The sequence below is a fragment of the Sander lucioperca genome, chromosome 13, assembly GCF_008315115.2.
Source record: "Sander lucioperca isolate FBNREF2018 chromosome 13, SLUC_FBN_1.2, whole genome shotgun sequence".
In the NCBI taxonomy this organism is placed as follows: domain Eukaryota; kingdom Metazoa; phylum Chordata; class Actinopteri; order Perciformes; family Percidae; genus Sander; species Sander lucioperca.
Window position 1 is genome coordinate 18036641 of NC_050185.1, and position 19958 is coordinate 18056598.

The 19958-nt window shown below is 40.4% G+C and overlaps 2 protein-coding genes across 3 annotated transcripts; both read left to right on the forward strand.

Moving 5' to 3' along the window:
* The first annotated feature begins 784 nt into the window (after positions 1 to 784).
* LOC116037072 (LIM domain kinase 1-like) lies at positions 785 to 9289 on the forward strand. The gene is made up of 15 exons (XM_031280834.2): positions 785 to 1068; positions 3625 to 3763; positions 4175 to 4284; positions 4443 to 4616; positions 4776 to 4881; positions 4964 to 5235; positions 5314 to 5497; positions 5624 to 5710; positions 6002 to 6133; positions 6246 to 6305; positions 6391 to 6456; positions 7017 to 7203; positions 7798 to 7853; positions 7981 to 8138; positions 8595 to 9289. The coding sequence occupies exons 1-15, from the start codon at positions 1025 to 1027 to the stop codon at positions 9181 to 9183; spliced, it is 2364 nt and encodes a 787-aa protein (XP_031136694.1). The 5' UTR covers positions 785 to 1024; the 3' UTR covers positions 9184 to 9289.
* Positions 9290 to 12174: 2885 nt separating this feature from the next.
* sept4a (septin 4a) lies at positions 12175 to 19299 on the forward strand. 2 transcript variants are annotated; one of them, XM_031280670.2, is made up of 13 exons: positions 12175 to 12314; positions 12902 to 12924; positions 13722 to 14093; positions 14781 to 14877; positions 15253 to 15339; positions 15590 to 15713; positions 15934 to 16068; positions 16169 to 16286; positions 16405 to 16506; positions 16594 to 16690; positions 16923 to 17085; positions 18208 to 18310; positions 18393 to 19299. In XM_031280670.2, the coding sequence occupies exons 1-13, from the start codon at positions 12269 to 12271 to the stop codon at positions 18462 to 18464; spliced, it is 1539 nt and encodes a 512-aa protein (XP_031136530.1). In that variant the 5' UTR covers positions 12175 to 12268; the 3' UTR covers positions 18465 to 19299. The 2 variants fall into 2 exon arrangements, with proteins under 2 accessions (XP_031136530.1, XP_031136531.1); XM_031280671.2 differs by lacking the exon at positions 12902 to 12924 and having other exon boundaries at positions 12181 to 12314.
* The last annotated feature ends 659 nt before the right edge of the window (positions 19300 to 19958 follow it).

Genomic DNA, 19958 nt, shown 5'->3' on the forward strand with positions numbered 1-19958 from the left:
CACACGCACGCACACACACACACACACACACACACACACACACACACACACACACACACACACACACCTGTTTCTGTCTTTTAAGTTTGAAAGACCTGCCCTGTTCAATGAAAAAGAGTGTCTGCGAACATGGCACTTCATTAGTATGGATTACAGTCTCAAGATATAAACGTGGCTGGACTAATTATAGAAAATGTACTACTGGAACCAAATAAACTGCAGCAGAGCTGCACTCATCTGAAGGTATATAAACTTTATACTGAATAGTAGCAATGTTTTTTCATCTATTACTTCTCTAATTTAACTGAATTCCCCCTCTTTGTTTGTTGTGCGTGATGAATAGAGTGCTTTACTGTTGGATCCTGACAGTGCAGTAATTGGAGCATTCATAATGAGATTATGTCTGCGCTGATGGGAACAGAGCTCATTTTAAAACACCCAGACTCACTGACCTTCTCACACCCCTCACACCCCACTTATCTTCACTCATATAAACACCCATGTAGCTCCAAACTCTGTGGACTCTGCAGAGGAGCGTAACAGTATCTTGCAGAGGTCTACATACTGGAGGTAACAGGAGAGGGACGGTGGAGCAGAACTCGGCAGCCAGGGAGACTGGCTGGTGTCAGCAGGGAAGAGTTTTTTTCTCACACAGCTACTCTGCACATTAGAAAGGGAACTCATATGCAAAGGAAGCCTCTGAGCGCATGAAGAGAGAGAGAGAGAGAGCGAGAGAGAGAGAGAGAGAGATTTTCTCACACAGCTACTCTGCACATTAGAAAGGGAACTCATATGCAAAGGAAGTCTCTGAGCGCATGAAGAGAGAGAGAGAGAGAGAGAGAGAGAGAGAGAGAGAGAGAGAGAGAGAGAGAGTAAAAACAAAAAAACAGACAACGCCTTCTGCCGGTCACAGCTGAATACATGGAGGATCTACTCATGAACAGATGCAACTAAAACACTCCTTTCTTAACTGGATGGATTGTTTCTGAGTGACAGTTGTCTATCGGTGAACTAACAGGACAGAATGTCACGACGGGACCAGAGGTTTCGGAGAGGAATGAAAGGACGGTAAGAGCAGCTGTCATTAATTTGTACAATGTGTATTGTGCAAGGGGGAGAAAGAAGAGAAAGAGTATGAAAGAGTGAGGGAAAGTGAGAGAAAGAGAATCTAAGCAAATTGTAGCTCAACTTCTGCGATGCTTCCTCAAACACAACTCTGCTGTGACAAACAGACACACGAGTAACCTGTGCTTTTGATATTCTGTCTACCTTAACATTAACTATAAGTATGTGTATGAGTAGTTTATAATACCATAACAATAACAGGCAAAGTTATTGCCTTGCCAGTTATCCAAGCAGATTACAGTACAATCCATAACTAAACTGTTTTTGTTCGTTTGGGGATCTGTTTGTTCTACCCCATCAACAACTACTCTTCCTCAGGTCTATATTAAAAGATGCATACATCATACTGCATACATAACACCTTTGATACAATATCCCTGTACCACCAAACTCAATACAATTAGATCAAAAACAAATGTTTTCTTTTAAGAAGTACTGTTTTTTAAAGGAAGTCCAGCAGTGCGACACAGACAGAACAGGAAGGAAACCATGGCAGGAGAATACGTCATCAGATTCTTCCGATTTGTCCCGGGCCCTGGGTCGAGAAAGGGCCCTCTAACCTTTAAATAATCTGCTGGAGCAGCTTTGGAGATCATCTTGGTCTGGGCATGAGCAAGACACACGTCTGCCATGATTTGACCTACGCTCCTGTCTTGACATCATAATATGTTTGTTTTATGTACACCAGGTGCTCCTGGTATGTCCACTTTTAGTGACACGGGAACAGCTCTTAGAATAGAGAGGAGATTTTATGAGTGGCTAAAGATAAGAGTAAGATGCAGCACAAGCCAGATGAGGGAGATACTTTCAGGTGGAGAAGGAGAGAAATGTGTGGGTTGCAGTAGGAAATAGGATAAATGTCCAAGTTTTCTCACAACCAGATGTTTAGCTGGAATTGCAGATGTGATGCTGGGAGGTTTCACATCCGTTGCCAGCAGCACAATAACAAAGACAGAAGGTCAAAAAATAAACCTGCAGCTGTCTGATGGTTTTATTACTTAATTATTTCCTCTAAATAAATGAGAAGCAGGTCCTTTCAGTGTACTTCCCAGTGCACTGTATCCCCAGCCAACATAGTATCTGTTAGGACTAAATACTCCTGTGAGTAACTGGTATTACTTTACTCAAGTACTAATGAATTTGATCTAAAGTGAACCTTAAGTTCAATATCACAGCTATGGTATCTATCAGGTTATAATCATAGATGACCATGCTGCCACTCTCTATTAACAAACAAGATAAAAAAAAAAGTGATCCTATTCCAGGTTCATTTAAGTATTTACATGTTCTACCAGGGAAATATGTTTTACATTACCAACAAAGGCAACAATGGTTTCATTGGAATGAAGAGAGGAAAGAGAACAACTGGGTGTAGTTGTCACACGTGTGACACTAAAGTGGCCTCTGGCAAGCACAATACAAAACTACAGCAATTACTGATTAGACACTACCAAAGTCAGTAGTAGAAGTAAGATCATGCTTATTGCCACTTTAAGTTGTGTAACAAGATTTCAGAAAAGCTTTTAATAAAATAAAATAATATAATTGATCACAGTGAAATGCTGTCACTGAGTATCTCTTACTTTGAAGGAAACTCCCCACAACTGTATTCTCAATAAGGCAAGCTTTTCTTTCTCCATAGTAAGAACAGCATGGCATTTACAGTTGAGGTTGGGAGAGAGGAAACTGTCCAGGAAGTCACCTCCCACTCCGGCTGTAGTGTTAAAGAGATAAGGAAGCAGGTTTTTGTTGTGCATAGGTATTATTCGTCATTCAGTTTAAGCCAGGATGCCACTGAAAAGTTTCTGTTTGCAAATTTTAAGGGACTGAAAGTACATGCTGCACTGCATTTAAGGAATAAAACTGTTAAAATGTTTTCACTTTGTGTAGCTCTGTTTTGCAATCTTTAAATGGGAAACACATGACCAACCAGTGACCCTAGATGAGTAGCCCTTTCGTAAGAAGCTATATCAGTTTGGCATCTGGCTGAATGTGCTCTCTGTCATGGTGACATCAGCAATTCAACATCTATGCACCATTTCAACAACATCCTTGACCTGCAGTGAAGATTACTGTATTTTCTTCCAGGCGTGTGCTGGACAAACATCAGCAGATTGATGACTCAACCTCAACTTTGTGACTAATACAATTATAACAATGTCATTCAACACAAGCAGGGTCAAATAAGTCAAAAGAGGAAAGGAGATGGGTATCAGTGACATAGAAAACCATTGCGTGTTAAACAAAAGAAGCTACACTGAAGACGATAACTTATGGTCCGACTGAAGCGGAAGTGTTGTACCTGATCCTAGCGTGTGACGATCTCACAGGTCGACTTTCCTCGCAAGTCTCATGTGTTCCATCACAGATGAGGCTCACGTTACTTTGCTGGAATACACCTCTGAAGTATCTATCATCTTACATCTCTGAATCTCCATTTTCCTTTGTTTTGCCATACTACTCTCTCTCTCTCTTTCCCTGATTCCCACTTTTCTCTAGGTGTTGTGAATGTGGCTGCATCCTGTCTCACTGGTACTATGAAAGAGAGGGACAGCTCTACTGTAAGAAGCACTACTGGGCCCGTTATGGAGAACACTGCCACGGCTGCAAAGAGACCATCGCAACAGGACTGATTATGGTAACATGATAATCCCTGAAAATAAGAATCTGTATAACCTTGATTTATACCTAAAATGCTCCAAACAATCGACAGAATGACATAAAACAACATAAACCATATGTAAGGTCTCCCCCAGCAATCATCAAAAAATGATAAAATGTAAACACTTGAAGCAAATGTTCCTCGTCACACACACACACACACACACACACACACACACACACACACACACACACACACACACACACACACACCACACACACGTCATATTATTATTGTTAGGCTCACAGTCTCTGTTGTGTATATCAATGTGTAAATATCAAATATGTACGTTACGTATGTTTCACAGACACAAGTAAAAAAACATCTTGTAAAAAAGCCCCTTGCCCTGATATTTTTTTTTAGCACACTGTCTCCCTGTATTGACAGGTTGCTGGAGAGCAGAAGTACCACCCTGAATGCTTCACTTGTATGAGCTGTGAAATGTTCATTGGAGATGGAGACACCTACACGCTAATCGAACGCACAAAACTATACTGGTAAGTTTGAAGCCAAAAGGAAAGAAATTAAGCTAAGTTTTTAGCTTAATTTGCTGCATGTGGAAAGCTAACAAATTTGTAAGCTGAAACTCTGCTGTTTTTTTATGATATTCTGATTAATGATCTTTATTCTATCTTTTCATTTGTCTATTTTGCAGTGGCCACTGTTTCTGTCAGGGTGAAATATCAGCTGTGAGGTCAGCTTCTCCACTCACAAAGAGTCCCCACATGGTGGCGCTGGTGTCTCTCCCTCCCCATGCAGGTGGCCAACGAGGCCTGACTGTAGCCACTGACTTCAGCCAAGAAAAAGGCCCACTTGTCACCGTGACAAGGTGAGTCTAAATCTAAGACATAACCAAATGTGAATTTTGCAATTTAGTTAGAGCTAAACTCCAACTTAACCCAAAAGCTGATCCAACAACCTCGGCTGATTTTTTTTTGTCTTAACCCACCTTTCCTGCACCCATTCACTCACTGTCTTTCTCCTCCAGGTTAGACTCCGCTGCCCTCAGTCCTGACCTGCTGTCCTCTATCCACACTGGAGACCGAGTACTGGAGGTCAACGGCATCCCTGTCCACAACATTTCCCCAGAAGAGGTAGGCCTCATACCACCCACTAATAACAAGCAAGACAAAAAATGAATATGTCACCCAGGGTCAACACCATCTCCTTTCCTAGATAAACTTTGTGATCCAGGACACAAACAGACCATTGCAGCTGACAATTGAACACAACCCGCAGACTCCTGATGACCTCCTTCGCTCAAACAATCCCCAGGACGACATCAGCTGTCCTGACCCTTGTGTCCGCAACAAACTTTCTTCAACCCACAAACTCCAGAGTCTGGAGGAAGAGCCAAGTCCAGGGGAGGACACAGATGAACCAATCAGGTTGAGCCTCTCACCGCCTCAGCACCAAGGAATCACGGGAATGCGATCCAGACAAATCCTGTAAGTGCTGACTCTCGGCTTACTTTGATTCATCACTCCCCTCTTTCTCTCTGTTTGAGTCTTTCTTTTCTTTCTCAGGCGCAGCTGTAGTATAGACAAGTGTCCTCTGTCCTCCGGAGCGCTGTCGCTTTTAAGGAGAGACATGGTTCGCTCAGAGTCTCTTCGTGTGGACCCTGGAGTTCGGACCCATCGCATCTTCAGACCTTCAGACCTTATCCATGGAGAAGTGCTTGGCAAGGGCTTCTATGGACAGGCTGTCAAGGTACCGCAGTCACTTTTTTCCATTCATTTGTCCCTTATATGGGTGACTTTTTCAAAACATTTTAAACAACTGTACACCTACTTGACAGTTCTTTGTAAGATTGATTTTGAACCTCTTGCTGTCAAGGTAACGCATCAAGAGACAGGGGAGGTGATGGTGATGAAAGAGTTGATACGTTTTGACGAAGAGACACAGAAGACGTTCTTAAAGGAAGTAAGTTCTCACACAGCACACTCATATTTACCAACCCAGCTGGTGGTCACTTTATTTAGGTGACTACCAAAGGGCTAACAAGTTAACAAGTTAAGGAAGATTGGCGCTCTCCACCAAGTCCACTTTAGGTTTTAAGTTGGGAAGAAATGTTTAACAAGAAGAGTTCCCTAGCACAGTTTTAAACCCATTTTACATCATCAAGATAGTTTCGAGGTCACTATCATACCTATGAGCTTATTTCATGTTGCTATAATGACATTGTTTAACCACATTTCTTTTCAATTTGTACAGGTGAAGGTGATGCGCTGTCTGGACCATCCCAATGTCCTAAAGTTCATTGGACTGTTTTATAAAGACAAACGAATAAACTTTGTCTCTGAATACATCCAGGGAGGAACTCTCCGAGAGACCATCATAAAAATGGTAAGTTATTTTTTTTTTTTTCTGTTTATCTCTAAGGACTGTTAGTGTACACAGATACACTATGTTGGTCATAATGTTGTTGTTGTTGTTGTTGTTGTTGTTGTTGTTGTAGGACAATGACTTTCCCTGGAGATTAAGAGTGAGTTATGCCAAAGACATTGCAGCTGGAATGGTGAGTCTTTCAAGGTTAATATCCAAAATCATTCTATAATCTAGTACAAACTTTCCCTTATGTATATTAAATATCTCCTTCTAAGGCCTATCTACACTCCATGAATGTCATCCACCGAGATCTAAACTCACACAACTGCCTGGTCAGAGAGGTAAACAAGTGGTTCCATCACACACATCACACTAGGGTTAGCTTTAGATCTGAGCTTTATCTGATCTGTTTAACTACGACAAGTGTACAAAACAGGTAGTTATCTTGCAATAAATCAGTTATGTAACCTGAAAAAAACGGATTCATAGTTTTTGTAGTTGTTTATTTTCTAAATATTAAACCTATATGTAACAAAGTAAATAAGTAATAAAATGTAAAAAAAAAAAAATTATATTGTGTAAGTCTTTATAAACAAGATGATCTTCCAGCTATAGCCAGCCTCTTTATTTCAATGTTTTTAAATTATAAAACTAAAAAACATCAATCTCTTCTAACTGTATAGTTTTAACTTAATGTTAACATTTCCTTCTTACATACATGATTGACTTTAAGGCTGCCAAAGAAGCTAGTAGAACAGCTAAGGTTTATGGGAAATGTGATCTGTATTTTGAGAAACACAAATGCTACACACTTCTGCTACTCTTTTAAACAAAAACAGACCAACATAACCAATATAAACATTCTTAACATTTCTCTCTCTCTCTCGCTCTCCTTGTTTAGAACCAGTCTGTGGTGGTGGCAGATTTTGGACTAGCCAGGCTGGTGACGGAGGACAGACATCAGAGCACAACATCCTCTCTGGAAAGGCCTGCGAAGGGGACACTGCCAGAGCTCCGCAGGCCTGACCGGAGGAAGCGCTACACCGTGGTAGGAAACCCCTACTGGATGGCTCCTGAAATGATCCATGGTGAGTGCAGAAGGTTCCAGGTTCAGTTATAGAAGGGGATTGCCAATCTCTGAATCAAAGACCCCCAAGGCACCTAAACCCAAGTTGACAGAGTGTGTATCTCTATGAGCCCATAACTGAGGTCTGTAGTGGAGATAAATAGATATACAACTGGCATTGGCACAATATTTATGATTATGAGTAAAGGACTTTGGGAGTCATGTGAGACCTCACAGCGGAGGTGTGAAGATTCATATTAGATTAATACTTGCATTTGCACAATAAATGTTGCTATCATTTTTAATTGTGAGTGAATGACAGTTTGCTGATACTGCTTTCCTCAACTATGCTGGTGACACGTATATGAATACTCTACGTGAGGTGTCTAAACAGTATTGACTAACCTCAACTTGGCTCTTGACACCATAAATGCACTCGGTTAAAATATGCAAAAAATGGGGAAACTGTGTGGGAGACCTGATATTACTCCAAGGTAATAATAGCAGGTCTAATATGAATACACTGAACACAGGATCTCTACATTTCCATCATGGGTCAGTATGAGACAGTAAAGATGTGGTTCACATTTTCCAATCTTTCCTCTGCACCTCTTAGGGAAAAGCTATGATGAACGGGTGGACATATTTTCCTTTGGTATCATGATATGTGAGGTAAGAACTTCTGGGGCAGAAATATTCCTAAAAATATGAAGTGGTCGGAACTCCTGTGTTAAAATGTTGTGTAAATGTCAAAGAAACAAACCTCCTAAAATATGTATCTATCTCTGTCACTCTTAAGATAATAGGTAGAGTGAATGCTGACCCTGACTACCTTCCCCGGTCGAATGACTTTGGGCTAAATGTAGCCGGTTTCCTGCAGCAGTACCACCCTCCACAGTGCCCCTCGGCCTTCTTGCCGCTGGGTGTCCTCTGCTGTGAAACGGACGCTGATAAACGGTATGACTGCACAAATCTAACACAACTGCAGACCTAATTTCCTATAAAGCAAAGTATTAGCTAGATGTTAAAAAATCGAGACAAGTACCTCTGTTTAAAATTTTGTTTTGAAACACAATTTAATCATTCATTACATTTTAGTTCTGTTCCAGTCAACAGAACAACCATAGGCCGCCACTAGTGTCACTGCTACTTAAAATGTAAAAAATAGGCACTTCATTAGAGGGATAGTGCTTTGGTACTATAATGTTGTAAAGGAAATTGCTAAACAACATATGAGCCACTGATATGAGCCAACATACAGTACAAAAACATTGTATTCTATTAGCAATGCATAACACAAACAAACTAAACTAATACAGTGCAGAATAGCCTATTAAATGTAATCAAGGCACTACTGCAGTAGAGCATGTAAGGTCCTCCAACCTCTCATCACCACAACTATTTGTCTTTCAGTCCTTCCTTTTTAAAGTTGGGGGAGTGGCTGGAGAACCTGCTGATGCACCTGGACATCAGTCTGCCTCTGCTCTCAGAGTTAGAGCAGCTCCGCAGAGCCTTCTGGCAGAATCACAACCACCAAAACCACTCTCACTACCAGGACGAGACCCTTGATTCTCACAATCAACAAACCCACAATTCATCACAGAGCCCCGACCCCAAGCAACATTTGGAAAATGCAAATAACTACATAAAGCCTAATGACCTCACTCAGAGCCAAAACCAGTATAGCACACCTGACAGCCATTCAGACGGAGAGCAACACACACATGACAGTACTGAGCATGGCCATTCCTGTTCAAGCAGAGAATGTAAGGACCACTCACAAGACAAGAGCCAGACGTTTTGCAGGTCTACGAGCACAGACTCAGGCGAGAATGGGTCCGAAACCTACGAACGCAATAACCTCTCAGGACAACCAAAAGCCCAGGACGAGCCCTCACAACCGCTCCAGGTCAACAACTCACTGCTAGGCCCTTCTAACAGGCCCAGAAGGACATGCAGAGCGCTGTGGGACATATCTACAGAGGACAGCTGTTTTCTCTGACTGCTTCATCTGATGGCCAAGACAGAGTACATCTACAAAGCACAGTTTCAAAGGATAAAACACTTTAAAAAAGACCTTTGTGTGTTTTTAAAACAACTGGGAGAAAAGAGAAAGATTCATATAGCTGTATGTGGAGGACTAATGCATGAAGATTAAGATAAGATAAGAAATTAGATTAATATGGGATATGTTACATGAAAAGCAGTAAAGAAAAGTATGTTACTTGATGACAACTGCCTAGCAAATTACATTTGCTTCATATTGTTCTCTGAACCAGTATTTATGTGGTTTCGACAAGAGCCCGGCCAATACTGGATTTAGTTGATACCCATATTGACATTTTAGAGTTCAATATTAATCCAATAGCAGTCTATATAAAGGATATATTGGCTGGTATTTATTTATTAGCATAAGTAGATAACAGAAACAAACATTTTGATAAGGATTCCTTAAATTCCACAGATTGTCAGTGCACTCTGGTGGACAGACTAGGTAATTGCGACATTGTTTCTTAAATCAAACATGTTTGGTATTTCTGTGTTACAATTTCTCTTTACTCATCAGTCGACATCTGTTGAATGGTGACATTAGTATATTTGTGGTAAGCAAAAATTTGCCGGCCAATAGTTTTTGGTTGGGCTCCAGTGTCCACTTTGTCCATAAGCTGTGAAACACGTGGCACTTTATACTTTAAGCTACACTTCATGGGTCAATTATTTATCACAATGCCTTGTGTATTTTCTGTTGAAATGTTTCAATACGGTGGCCGACAGTGGCAAACGCCCTGCAGCTTAAGAAAACACACGCAAATAGACAACACACAAGCAAATTAAGAAAACAACTTCATTAATTTGACAACATTATATGTGCAGCATTCAGCAAACGCACTGCAAATACCACAACACAACCAAATACATAAACGCGCTGCAAATAAAAAACGATGCAAAAAGAAAAGCACGCAAACCCCGAAAAAAGAAGCGATGCAAAAAGAAAAACAACTTCATTAATTTGACAACACATGCGCAGCATTCAGCAAACGCACTGCAAATACCACAACCAAATACATAAACGCGCTGCAAAGACACACAACACAACCAAATAGATAAACGCGCTGCAAATATGAAACGATGCAAGAGAGAGGAGAGAGAGAGAGAGAGAGAGAGAGAGAGAGAGAGAGAGAGAGAGAGAGAGAGAGAGAGAGAGAGAGACTGTAAATATTAAGTCTATGTTTGAGATATGTTTTCTCTCGTTTGGTGGGTGTGTCTCGGCTCAGGTCAGCTGATACTCAATCAGCAGAGACGTCTGTAAACTCGTGGTGATAAAACATTTAAAACTGCATCAGCGTTTAACGTTGACGTTTGTTTAAGTCACATGAGAGGGTTTAATTTCGAAGTCCGAAATTACTGAGTATAGGCCTCCTCAAGTGTAATATTGTGATTATACAACAACGGTTACCAACAAAATAAGTGATTAATCTGTATTCATATTGTGGAGCAATTCGCTCTTTAAATACAAAAAACAGACAGGATTTCTAGTCCCTCCCTGTTTAGTAAACCAGCCAATTTACCGTGGGATTTATCAAACTGAATAAATCCCACCTGCACATATAAACACAAAACTGCTTTGCTAACTCCATCGTGTTGTAAGTAAGACATCTGCTGAAAAAGTTATTGTATTCATTAGCATAATTGCCGTACTGTTTAGTTCACAAACATCCAAAACACCCAAGTACAAAGACACAGCGGACCAGACGCGAGCTTTTATTTTGAAAAGCCGAAGCTCGGGGACAGCACCAGCCGGGAAGGCATGAGACGGGAGCATAGACTGTATATTAATAATATATTATGTTATTATTAATAATAATATTAATAATAATAATAATAATAATAATAATAATAATAATAATAATAATATGAATTTAATATCGGTTAATAACGGTCGAAAATCAAGCTGTTCCACTAGTTGCTCTAGAGGCCTGGAGAACTTCCGTTGTTTCCTTTAATTTGTCACCGATCTGTAAAGGTAGTTTACAGCTGTATAGCCCGCTAGGGAACCAGGAAGATAGCTGCAGCCCGCTGTAGCTAATGGGGGATCCTAATAAACTAAGCTTAACTAAACCACTAGTTGAATCATAAATAATGTAATATAATAATATTTTTGCAGGGATTTATATTTGTGTATGGCACTTGTATTCATGGTGACCCTTTGGCACTAATTGTTTTGTTGTAGGTTGTAGCCTACAACAAAATGCAGTTGTCTCATTATGTTACACAAGAAAAACCAAACAATAGTGCATTCCACGTGAATTAAAAAAATAATAATAATAATTGTATCCACATCTGAACCGTCCACTTTGTTATGAGCTACCGTGTAATGTCATTATGTGTATGTTTGATAGTCAGCAAACAAGTGGCAGTGGAAAATTGGTTAAGCTAAAGAGTGGTGAACATTAAACGATTACAATGGATTATTATATAACGTTATGTATTTTTTGTAAAAAGGCTCATTGTTTTACTTTCATCAGCACTTACCGTGCTTATCCCCGTCCGAAACTTCAAGAAGCCACGCAAAGGTTAGGTTTTTCAAATGTTAACGCTAGAGGCACAAACTAACTTAATCGGTTAGCATAAAAGTTAATCTTGAAAAATGCAGTGATAGCAGTAGCGTAAACTATTAATAATAATAGTGGTACCTGCTGTTGTTATGGTCCTGCACTGAAGTCATATTACCAGGCTTTTTTTTAATCTTTATTTAGGCTACACAAAAAAACTTACCAAGGTATTACCATTCAAATAGTAACATTGCGATGTAATCGCTCGAGACAATTAAAAACAATACTCTCCTAGCCTACTTTAGCGTAGGCTAAAACCCATAAAACCACGTCAGAGCGGCAGGCTCAGTCTCTGAGCCTGCCGCACACACACACACACACACACACACACACACACACACACACACACACACACACACACACACACACACACACACACACACACACACTAGATGCCTCATCATCACATTGTAGCCTAGTTTATCCCTTTTTTGCGTCTGAACTGCAGACAGTTTGAGGAGCCGGTATAGCATTATGGAGCACATGTCGTCTCCGGTCAGGTTCCGCAGCAGTAACAGAGGTATGTCTAACACTGAACACATGCATTTAAACACAACTAGGTTGATATCACCAATTTCTTGAATATTCTTGCAGGAATTTATATTTGTGTATGGCACTTGTATTCTTGCATTCTTTGTGGGCTTTTGGCACTTTTTTCAAGGTTCAAGGTTCATTATTTTCATGGTACACATAGGGTTGCGAGATGCAGTTGTAGTCCTGTTATGCTAAAAAAGTAAAAACACAAAACAAAAACAGTAGTCCATTCCTGTAGTACATTCTTTTAATTTGCTTTAGGAGGATGCTGTTAGACCTCTGTTAGTATAGACATGCACATGAAGGTGGTATAAACTACGAGAGAAAATGTTGTTATAAACCATTCACTGTTCTGTTCTGTTCTACTAGTTTACAGTCTGTGCATTTTGTTTTACGTTTTGTTTATTGATAGCAGGAGGGTATAGTAAAGCTACTTATTTTTTTATACATTTGGGACCAATAGCCATGTTCTCATTATCCAGCTTATTCAACAAGTCTATGCATTTGTATTGTCTTTTTTTACTAAGTATACATTTTTTCTCATTTATATATGCTATCCTCTGCTGAAAAAAGCGGAAACTTTCCCAGAAAAAGAGGTAGGACACGTTTGTAGAATAGTCTTTAATAATAGTGTTTATAGCTTGTGTTTGTGTGTGTGTGTGTGTGTGTGTGTGTGTGTGTGTGTGTGTGTGTGTGTGTGTGTGTGTTTAATAGTTAAATCTCCAACCCCCCAGCCTGTCAGAGCATAAGAAGCTGGGTTAAGCCTGCTACAAAGCTTTGTGGGTAATGAGAGCTGACAGGCAGAGGGATGCCAGACAAATCCTGATCAGGCCAGCAGCACTGTGTTCCGTGTTGTTCTCTCCGCTGTCTTCAGACCAAGTCAACAGGACAATGTGAAATGTGTCTTCTGTAAAGCAGGTGGTGGTATTATTATTATAGTGACACGTCAACTATCTATATTTGATCAATTATAATATACATGCATAGATTAAATAATATAATATTTCTGAGGGGAAAAGGACTCAAAATCAAAGTGGAATTGCCAAAATGTTGACTTTTTAGTGTCCTGCATGGAATAAAAATCCTAACTGTAATGATTGTAACTGGTCATAAAAGAAGAGACCATGTCTAATAGTTTTTGGTGATTACTGGTTTAATTAACTGCAGATTTAAGGTTTCCGTACACTTTTTAGCTATCGGTCTCTCCTTTAGATTGGACTCGAGACTAAAAGTAATCAACTTTTTATTGCACCATTATTTTTCCAAGCAAATCAGTAAATAGGAAAGAAAGAACACTTTCTTTTAAGTTTTGATTTAAAGTGAGTTATATTTTCGAGTCTTTCGATTGTCCATATAAACCCATGATGTGTACCTCTGCTGCCTCCTGTCGCAGTTTTCCAGTCTGTCCATTGAGGACCAGGAGGTCACTCAATTTCCTTACGCCATGAGGGATATACATCCCGTCTCTCAGCCTGGCCAACAGCCCCAGGCACCAGTTCACCGTGAGGCAGAGGATACTGGGACAGCAACCAACGGGGCACTCCCCAGCCTCCCCGGGACTCCCTGTCTGCCTCGTCCCATCGCCTGCCACCATGCTGGCTCTCCGACAGTCCCAAATAGACCAAGTCGTGTGGGACCAGACACAGAGTTTCAACCCCTGCCGCTGAGGAGGCAGCTCGTCTCTCAGGTGTCCATGGATTGTCTACTCAGCCCGGCCTCACGTCCACACAGCCCCTGGGGACGCTTTGACCCCTATTCTCCAGAGGTATGTTTCTGTATGCCAGAGCCTGTGTCAGAAGAAGCCCCTAGATACAAAATGTCTGTTTTATACATTTCCCAATAGTTGTGCACAATGTTGAACTCATACTGTATGTTCTAACATCCACATTTTTTTCTTCACGTCTTAGTACATAATATCTAAATCCTTAACCCTGCTGACAAGTATCCTTGGAACTGTTTCATGCTGTTTCAGCAGCTGTTTCATGTACAAACAAAAGCAAAATACAGAGTTAGTTAATACCGAGGTCAGACATTACCTTTCACGGTCAAAGCAGAGGTGCATGTCGACGTGGTTAACAGGTGTTAGACGTATCTGTTCTGCCCCCAAAGTGCACCTCTGCTGAGGTATAAAGATGAGAGCGTCTATTGTTTCCTTGCTCCTCCGCTCATCCTTCTTCTGATGCTACTGGGTTCAAAGCCCCATGATGCTTTGCAGCACACCTCATAGACTTGTGAAGCATTAGATGCAGATCATAATGAGGGTCAGATTGTGATGAGTCCAGGTCAGGCCACAACAGTGATGGCTGTTACTATGACTACCATGTGTTACCATAACTGTAACGTAATTGCATCAGTACTCCCTCTTACAACAACACAATGAGTACACCTAAAACCCTCACTTATAAACAATATGCAGTTACATACATGTTTTGTTGGTGTTTTCTTTCTGCAGGATCAGGACAAGGAGTATGTGGGTTTTGCCACATTGCCCAACCAGGTTCATAGAAAGACAGTGAAGAAAGGTTTCACATTTACGATTATGGTAGCAGGTAAGTCCTCCTATATGTCTGGTAACAGGGATACTTTTAAAGGCTGCAGGTTTTTTTTTTTTTTTTTTTTTAAACACAACAAATCACAAAACCATATACAACATCTAGAACGTTTCAGCTGATAACATCAGAGTGGATGTCAATTAACTGACACAATGCTAAGAAATGCCTTCGTCAGTGCAGATTACAGACACACCAGCTTTGAATTCTACATTTGTCAACCATGATTAAAAAATGAACTGATTAGTCGGAGTATGATGTTGTGTCATTGTGTGTGAGGAAGCACTTTCTCTTTGGCAATTATTAGTGAAATATCACATCCAACATAGTCAGATCATGCTACTTCAAGAGTCAGGGTTGTCTCTTTCTCTGTAGGGGTGTCTGGCCTTGGTAAATCCACACTAATCAACACTTTGTTCCTCACGGACCTCTACAAAGACAGGAAGGTTCCCAATGCGCAAGGTGAGATTAGTTCTATTATTTACTTATATGTGGCCCATGTAAATGAAGTAGGAAAGTAGGTTTAACTAGACTATGCAATTGAATGGTCTATGTAGAAAAAATGACATTATTAGCTTTCATTTTTCTTGTTCAAATTTTTTTTTAATTAGTTTTTGACCCTGAGGTTTGTGTGTTCTTGTACATGTTTGTACATGCTGTTAACTTGTTGCCTGTGTACATTTAGTTACTTTGCACTTGTATGTGTCTGCAGAACAGATCAATCAAACAGTCAACATCGTCAAACACACAATTAGCATTGAAGAGAAAGGAATCAAATTGAGGCTCACCATCATAGACACACCAGGCTTTGGAGACGCCGTCGATAACACAGAAAGGTGAGGTCATCAGCATGCACCTGCAGCGTGTTTTGATGGCGCTGCTGCTCTATTGGGCATGGTTGAAAGTTAAGACAGGCTGCAAGGCCATGAATCAGACTTCAACTCATGGCACCACAAGCACACAGAATACTCTTTTATTTTGAAGTAGCTCACTTTGTAAACTCAGTTATCTGCCAGGGTTGTTGTTTTACTCACAGAGATTGTATGTTTGCATCAGCTGGAAGCCAATAGAAGACTACATCGACCAGCAGTTTGAACAGTACTTCAGAGATGAAAGCGGTCTGAACAGAAGGAACATCCAGGACAACAGAGTCCACTGCTGCCTCTACTTTATCTCTCCATTTGGCCATGGGTACTGTACTCACAACATATTTTACTTTGTCTTTTTTTTTGGCCATGTTCCTGTATGTGTGCATTTACACACACTCACATGTGTGTTTTTCTCCCATCAGTCTTCGACCTCTGGATGTGGCGTGTATGAAGGCCTTGCAAGAGAAAGTCAACATAGTTCCTGTCGTGGCCAAAGCTGACAGCCTGACACAAGCAGAGGTCTACAGAAAGAAGATGAAGGTATGAGATCGTAAACACACACATTCTTCAGGGAGAGTTCAGGTATTGAGGAGAAGTTGTATTTTTATTTCTGTGTTTCTCTCAAACATTAGTGTTCTAATGTGTTCATGTACTCTAGATCAGAGAGGAGATCAAGCAGTATGGGATCAACATCTACCAGTTTCCTGAGTGTGATTCAGATGAGGACGAAGACTTTAAAAACCAGGACCAGATACTCAAGGTTCGTCGGTTGACTTTCTCATGGTTGAAATGTGCCGTCTCATCCACGTTAAGACTGACAGTTTATTGTTTTTGATTCTCTCTGCAGGACAGCATCCCGTTTGCAGTTATTGGGAGTAATGTTCAGGTGGAGAGTGAAGGCCACAAGTTCAGGGGTCGTGTCTATCCCTGGGGTTTAGTAGAAGGTATTAAACACAAACACACACTCACTAGTTATAAGTTATAAATTTCTCCAGATTTATTTGCAATTTCACCTTTCTTTTAGTTAGCTTTCACAGTGGCTTTGGACATTTTTTACTTGGGTGGTATTTTGGGTGGCACCTTGATTTTGTATCAATTGTATACATTACTTTTGTTCTATTTGATAACAAAGAACAGCCAGTCTGATCCAGTAACACTTTGTCGTTGCATGGTCAGTGGAGAACCCGGCTCACTCTGACTTCCTGCTACTGAGGAACATGCTGATGAGGACGCACATGCAGGATCTGAAGGACGTGACGGGGGAGACGCATTATGAGAATTACAGAGCCCAGTGCATACAAAATATGACGCGCATGGTGGTGCAGAAGAGGAAACGCAGGTCATTGATTGGTTGATGTGTCACTAACATTCTCTCTGTAGTAGCTTATTTGTCATTGCCATAAGTTTAACACTTCAAGTCTTGATTTTTATTTACAGTGTCACATACACTCACACACTTACATTGTTGCTTCTAGGAGGAGAGGGATTTGTTTTCATGACATTTTTAATACAATATAGGCTCTTAAAAATAAAAAGGAACAATAAAGCGTGAATTATACTGGCCATTCCCAACCTGGCGCGCGACATCATGACGTCAAAATAACGTAGTTCTTGCCGGCGCGCCCGGATTTATAGCGCGTGAGCCGAGGTCGCGCACCACTCTTTTTTTTTTCAGTGGCGCGCGACAAAGCGGAAACAGGAAGCATGAACGAGCTCCTGGGCAACCGGATGCCAGGACTCTCAGAGTGACTGCAAGTCTCTTTTGTAAACTTACTGGGTTAAGATGAGTTATTTTATGGTGAATGAAAGGCTTGATCCGACCAAGTAGGTCATCGAATCAAATCGAAGCATTGACGTCAATGCTGCTGCCAGTTCTGCCGTTGTTTACTTTTTTCTTCTTCTTCTAGTCCGTAGAAAGAGCAAAGTCGGTAGCCTTTCCTCATTAGCGCCACCTCTGTTCAGGAGAAGACAGCAACTAGTGTCGCTACCACCAGCGCGGGTATAAATAGTTACGGCGATTCCATGACGTCACATTTGCGCGCGCCAGCTGGGCTGCTGCCAGTATAATTATATATATATATATATATATATATATATATATATATATATATATATATATATATATATATATATATATATATATATATATATATATATAAAGGGGCGACCCAGTAGAGTGTGGGCCCCATGTAGGTTGAGTCCTTGCCAGCGGCCAGGGTTCAAATCCAACCCGCGACTCTTTGCTGCATGTCATCCCTCCTCTCTCTCTCCCCTTTTCTGTCTTCAAGCTATCCTATCAATTAAAGGCCATAAAAAAGCCCAAAAATAATCTTTATAAAAAAAAAAAAGAACAATAATTCCATGCAGCACATGTGCACACTGATATTTTCTGTGACGAGATAGATGCTCACGGAGGTTGTTTTCTTCTTTGTGTGTATGTGGGTGTGAGTATGGGTTTTAGTTTGCGTGAGAAGCATCTAGAGCAGAGCGAGGCAGATTTTCCTCTGCCGCTGGCTGCTGGCGACACTGAGACCGAAAGACTCATCTTTGAGAAAGACGAAGAGGTACGTTTCTCTTACCGGCTCATTCTTCTTTCACTCGGTTACAGAGGTTATCACCACTCACTTCATTTATTCTCCTCTGTAGCTAAGGAGGATGCAGGAGGTGCTGGAGAGGGTTCACGAGCACATGCAGCACAGCCAGAGAGGTGGTTTCTGATTCTCCCATAATTCCCTGGAAGAGGAGTAAATACAAGGAGCGCCCAGGAAGACAGAGGATGCCCCCTTTATTATGAATGACAAGCAAAAAGAGATGGAACTTGTATGAAAAGGAAAGTAGCAACATTGAGGCCCTTGTCTGATTGCTGTTCCCCAGGACAACTCGTGAGAGCGAGGCTGGAATCATGGTTCTCCGACGATACACATACCCGTTTCTGTGGGTCTACGCAGAAAATGGTGTTGAGGATAATTCCAAGTTGCCCAGGCTTGAAATGGGGCAATCACTCCAAAATTTAACAATGCAGACCCGAGAGTCAAGCGAGCCGATTGGCTGATCCAACTCCTGTCAGAAGGCTGATTGGAACAGCAAAAGAAAGAAACAAATGAACTTTACACTCAAACTCTGTACAAGTATAAAAGACGCAGCCACGCAAACTCCCGCGTCTGCTTACGTGCAGCCAAGAGATGCATGTACCAGCCTTAAGCCGTCACAGATGAGGTGTTGTGTTCAAGAGCACTTCAGCAGGTCACACTGGCTCATTACTTCATCCGAAGCCAGAGTTACTCTGCTTCTACAATTAACTACTTTTATTCCATTAGTTTTATTAATGAGTTTCAGAACAGCTCATTGATTAGGAACCTTGATAAGGATGTAACGCTGTCATCTAGGGATCATTGTAGTGATGTTAAAGTTGGGTTTACATTTTTAAACTACATTTTTCATGTCTTATTACTTGTGAGTCAACTGTGTTTTTATTTTTATGTATTTTTAATCTTTAATTTTGCTGTTTCGTAAGGACAATATAGTGAAAAATATCAATAAAAAAGCTTTCTAACCACAGTTTATATGCAGTCTGTTTCTCTACACAAGACCAATAAATACAGGAGTAAGATGTGTTGTAAATGTAATAAGATTTATTAAGAATCTTTATTATTTCATCAGCATAATTCTTCATCATTAATATGTTTTATCTATTATCATCATTGTTATCTTAAACAGTGGACAGTTAGATCTAAAAGGCAGCCCAAAGTGTACAGGCGATATATAACTTAAAACTTTCTCCATAGGGAAAACTTGTTTTTATATTCATATATAATATCAATGTAGCATGAGGTCCAAGATCCTGCCCACGTTATACAGTATTGTACATGGTCCCAAAAATAAACAGAAAAACAAAAGAAACTAAATGGCAATCTACATGCAAAACAAAACCAAAAAGAAACGAGCATTTCAAATTTTAAGATACATACACTCATATGCCAAAACGTGCATACGATCACAAATTTACTAAACTTTCATTCGTACATACAAATATTACAAAACTCAAATTGAATATTAGACATTATGTTATCAAGAAAAGAGCAACATTTTTCTTTTTTTACTTTTTCCACTCCATGTCTCAGTCCAACACACAAAATGGAAAACTTAAAAACATTTAAAAACAAAAAAAAACCAATCATGACAGTATATCTTTGTCTCTTCCATTTGCTCAAT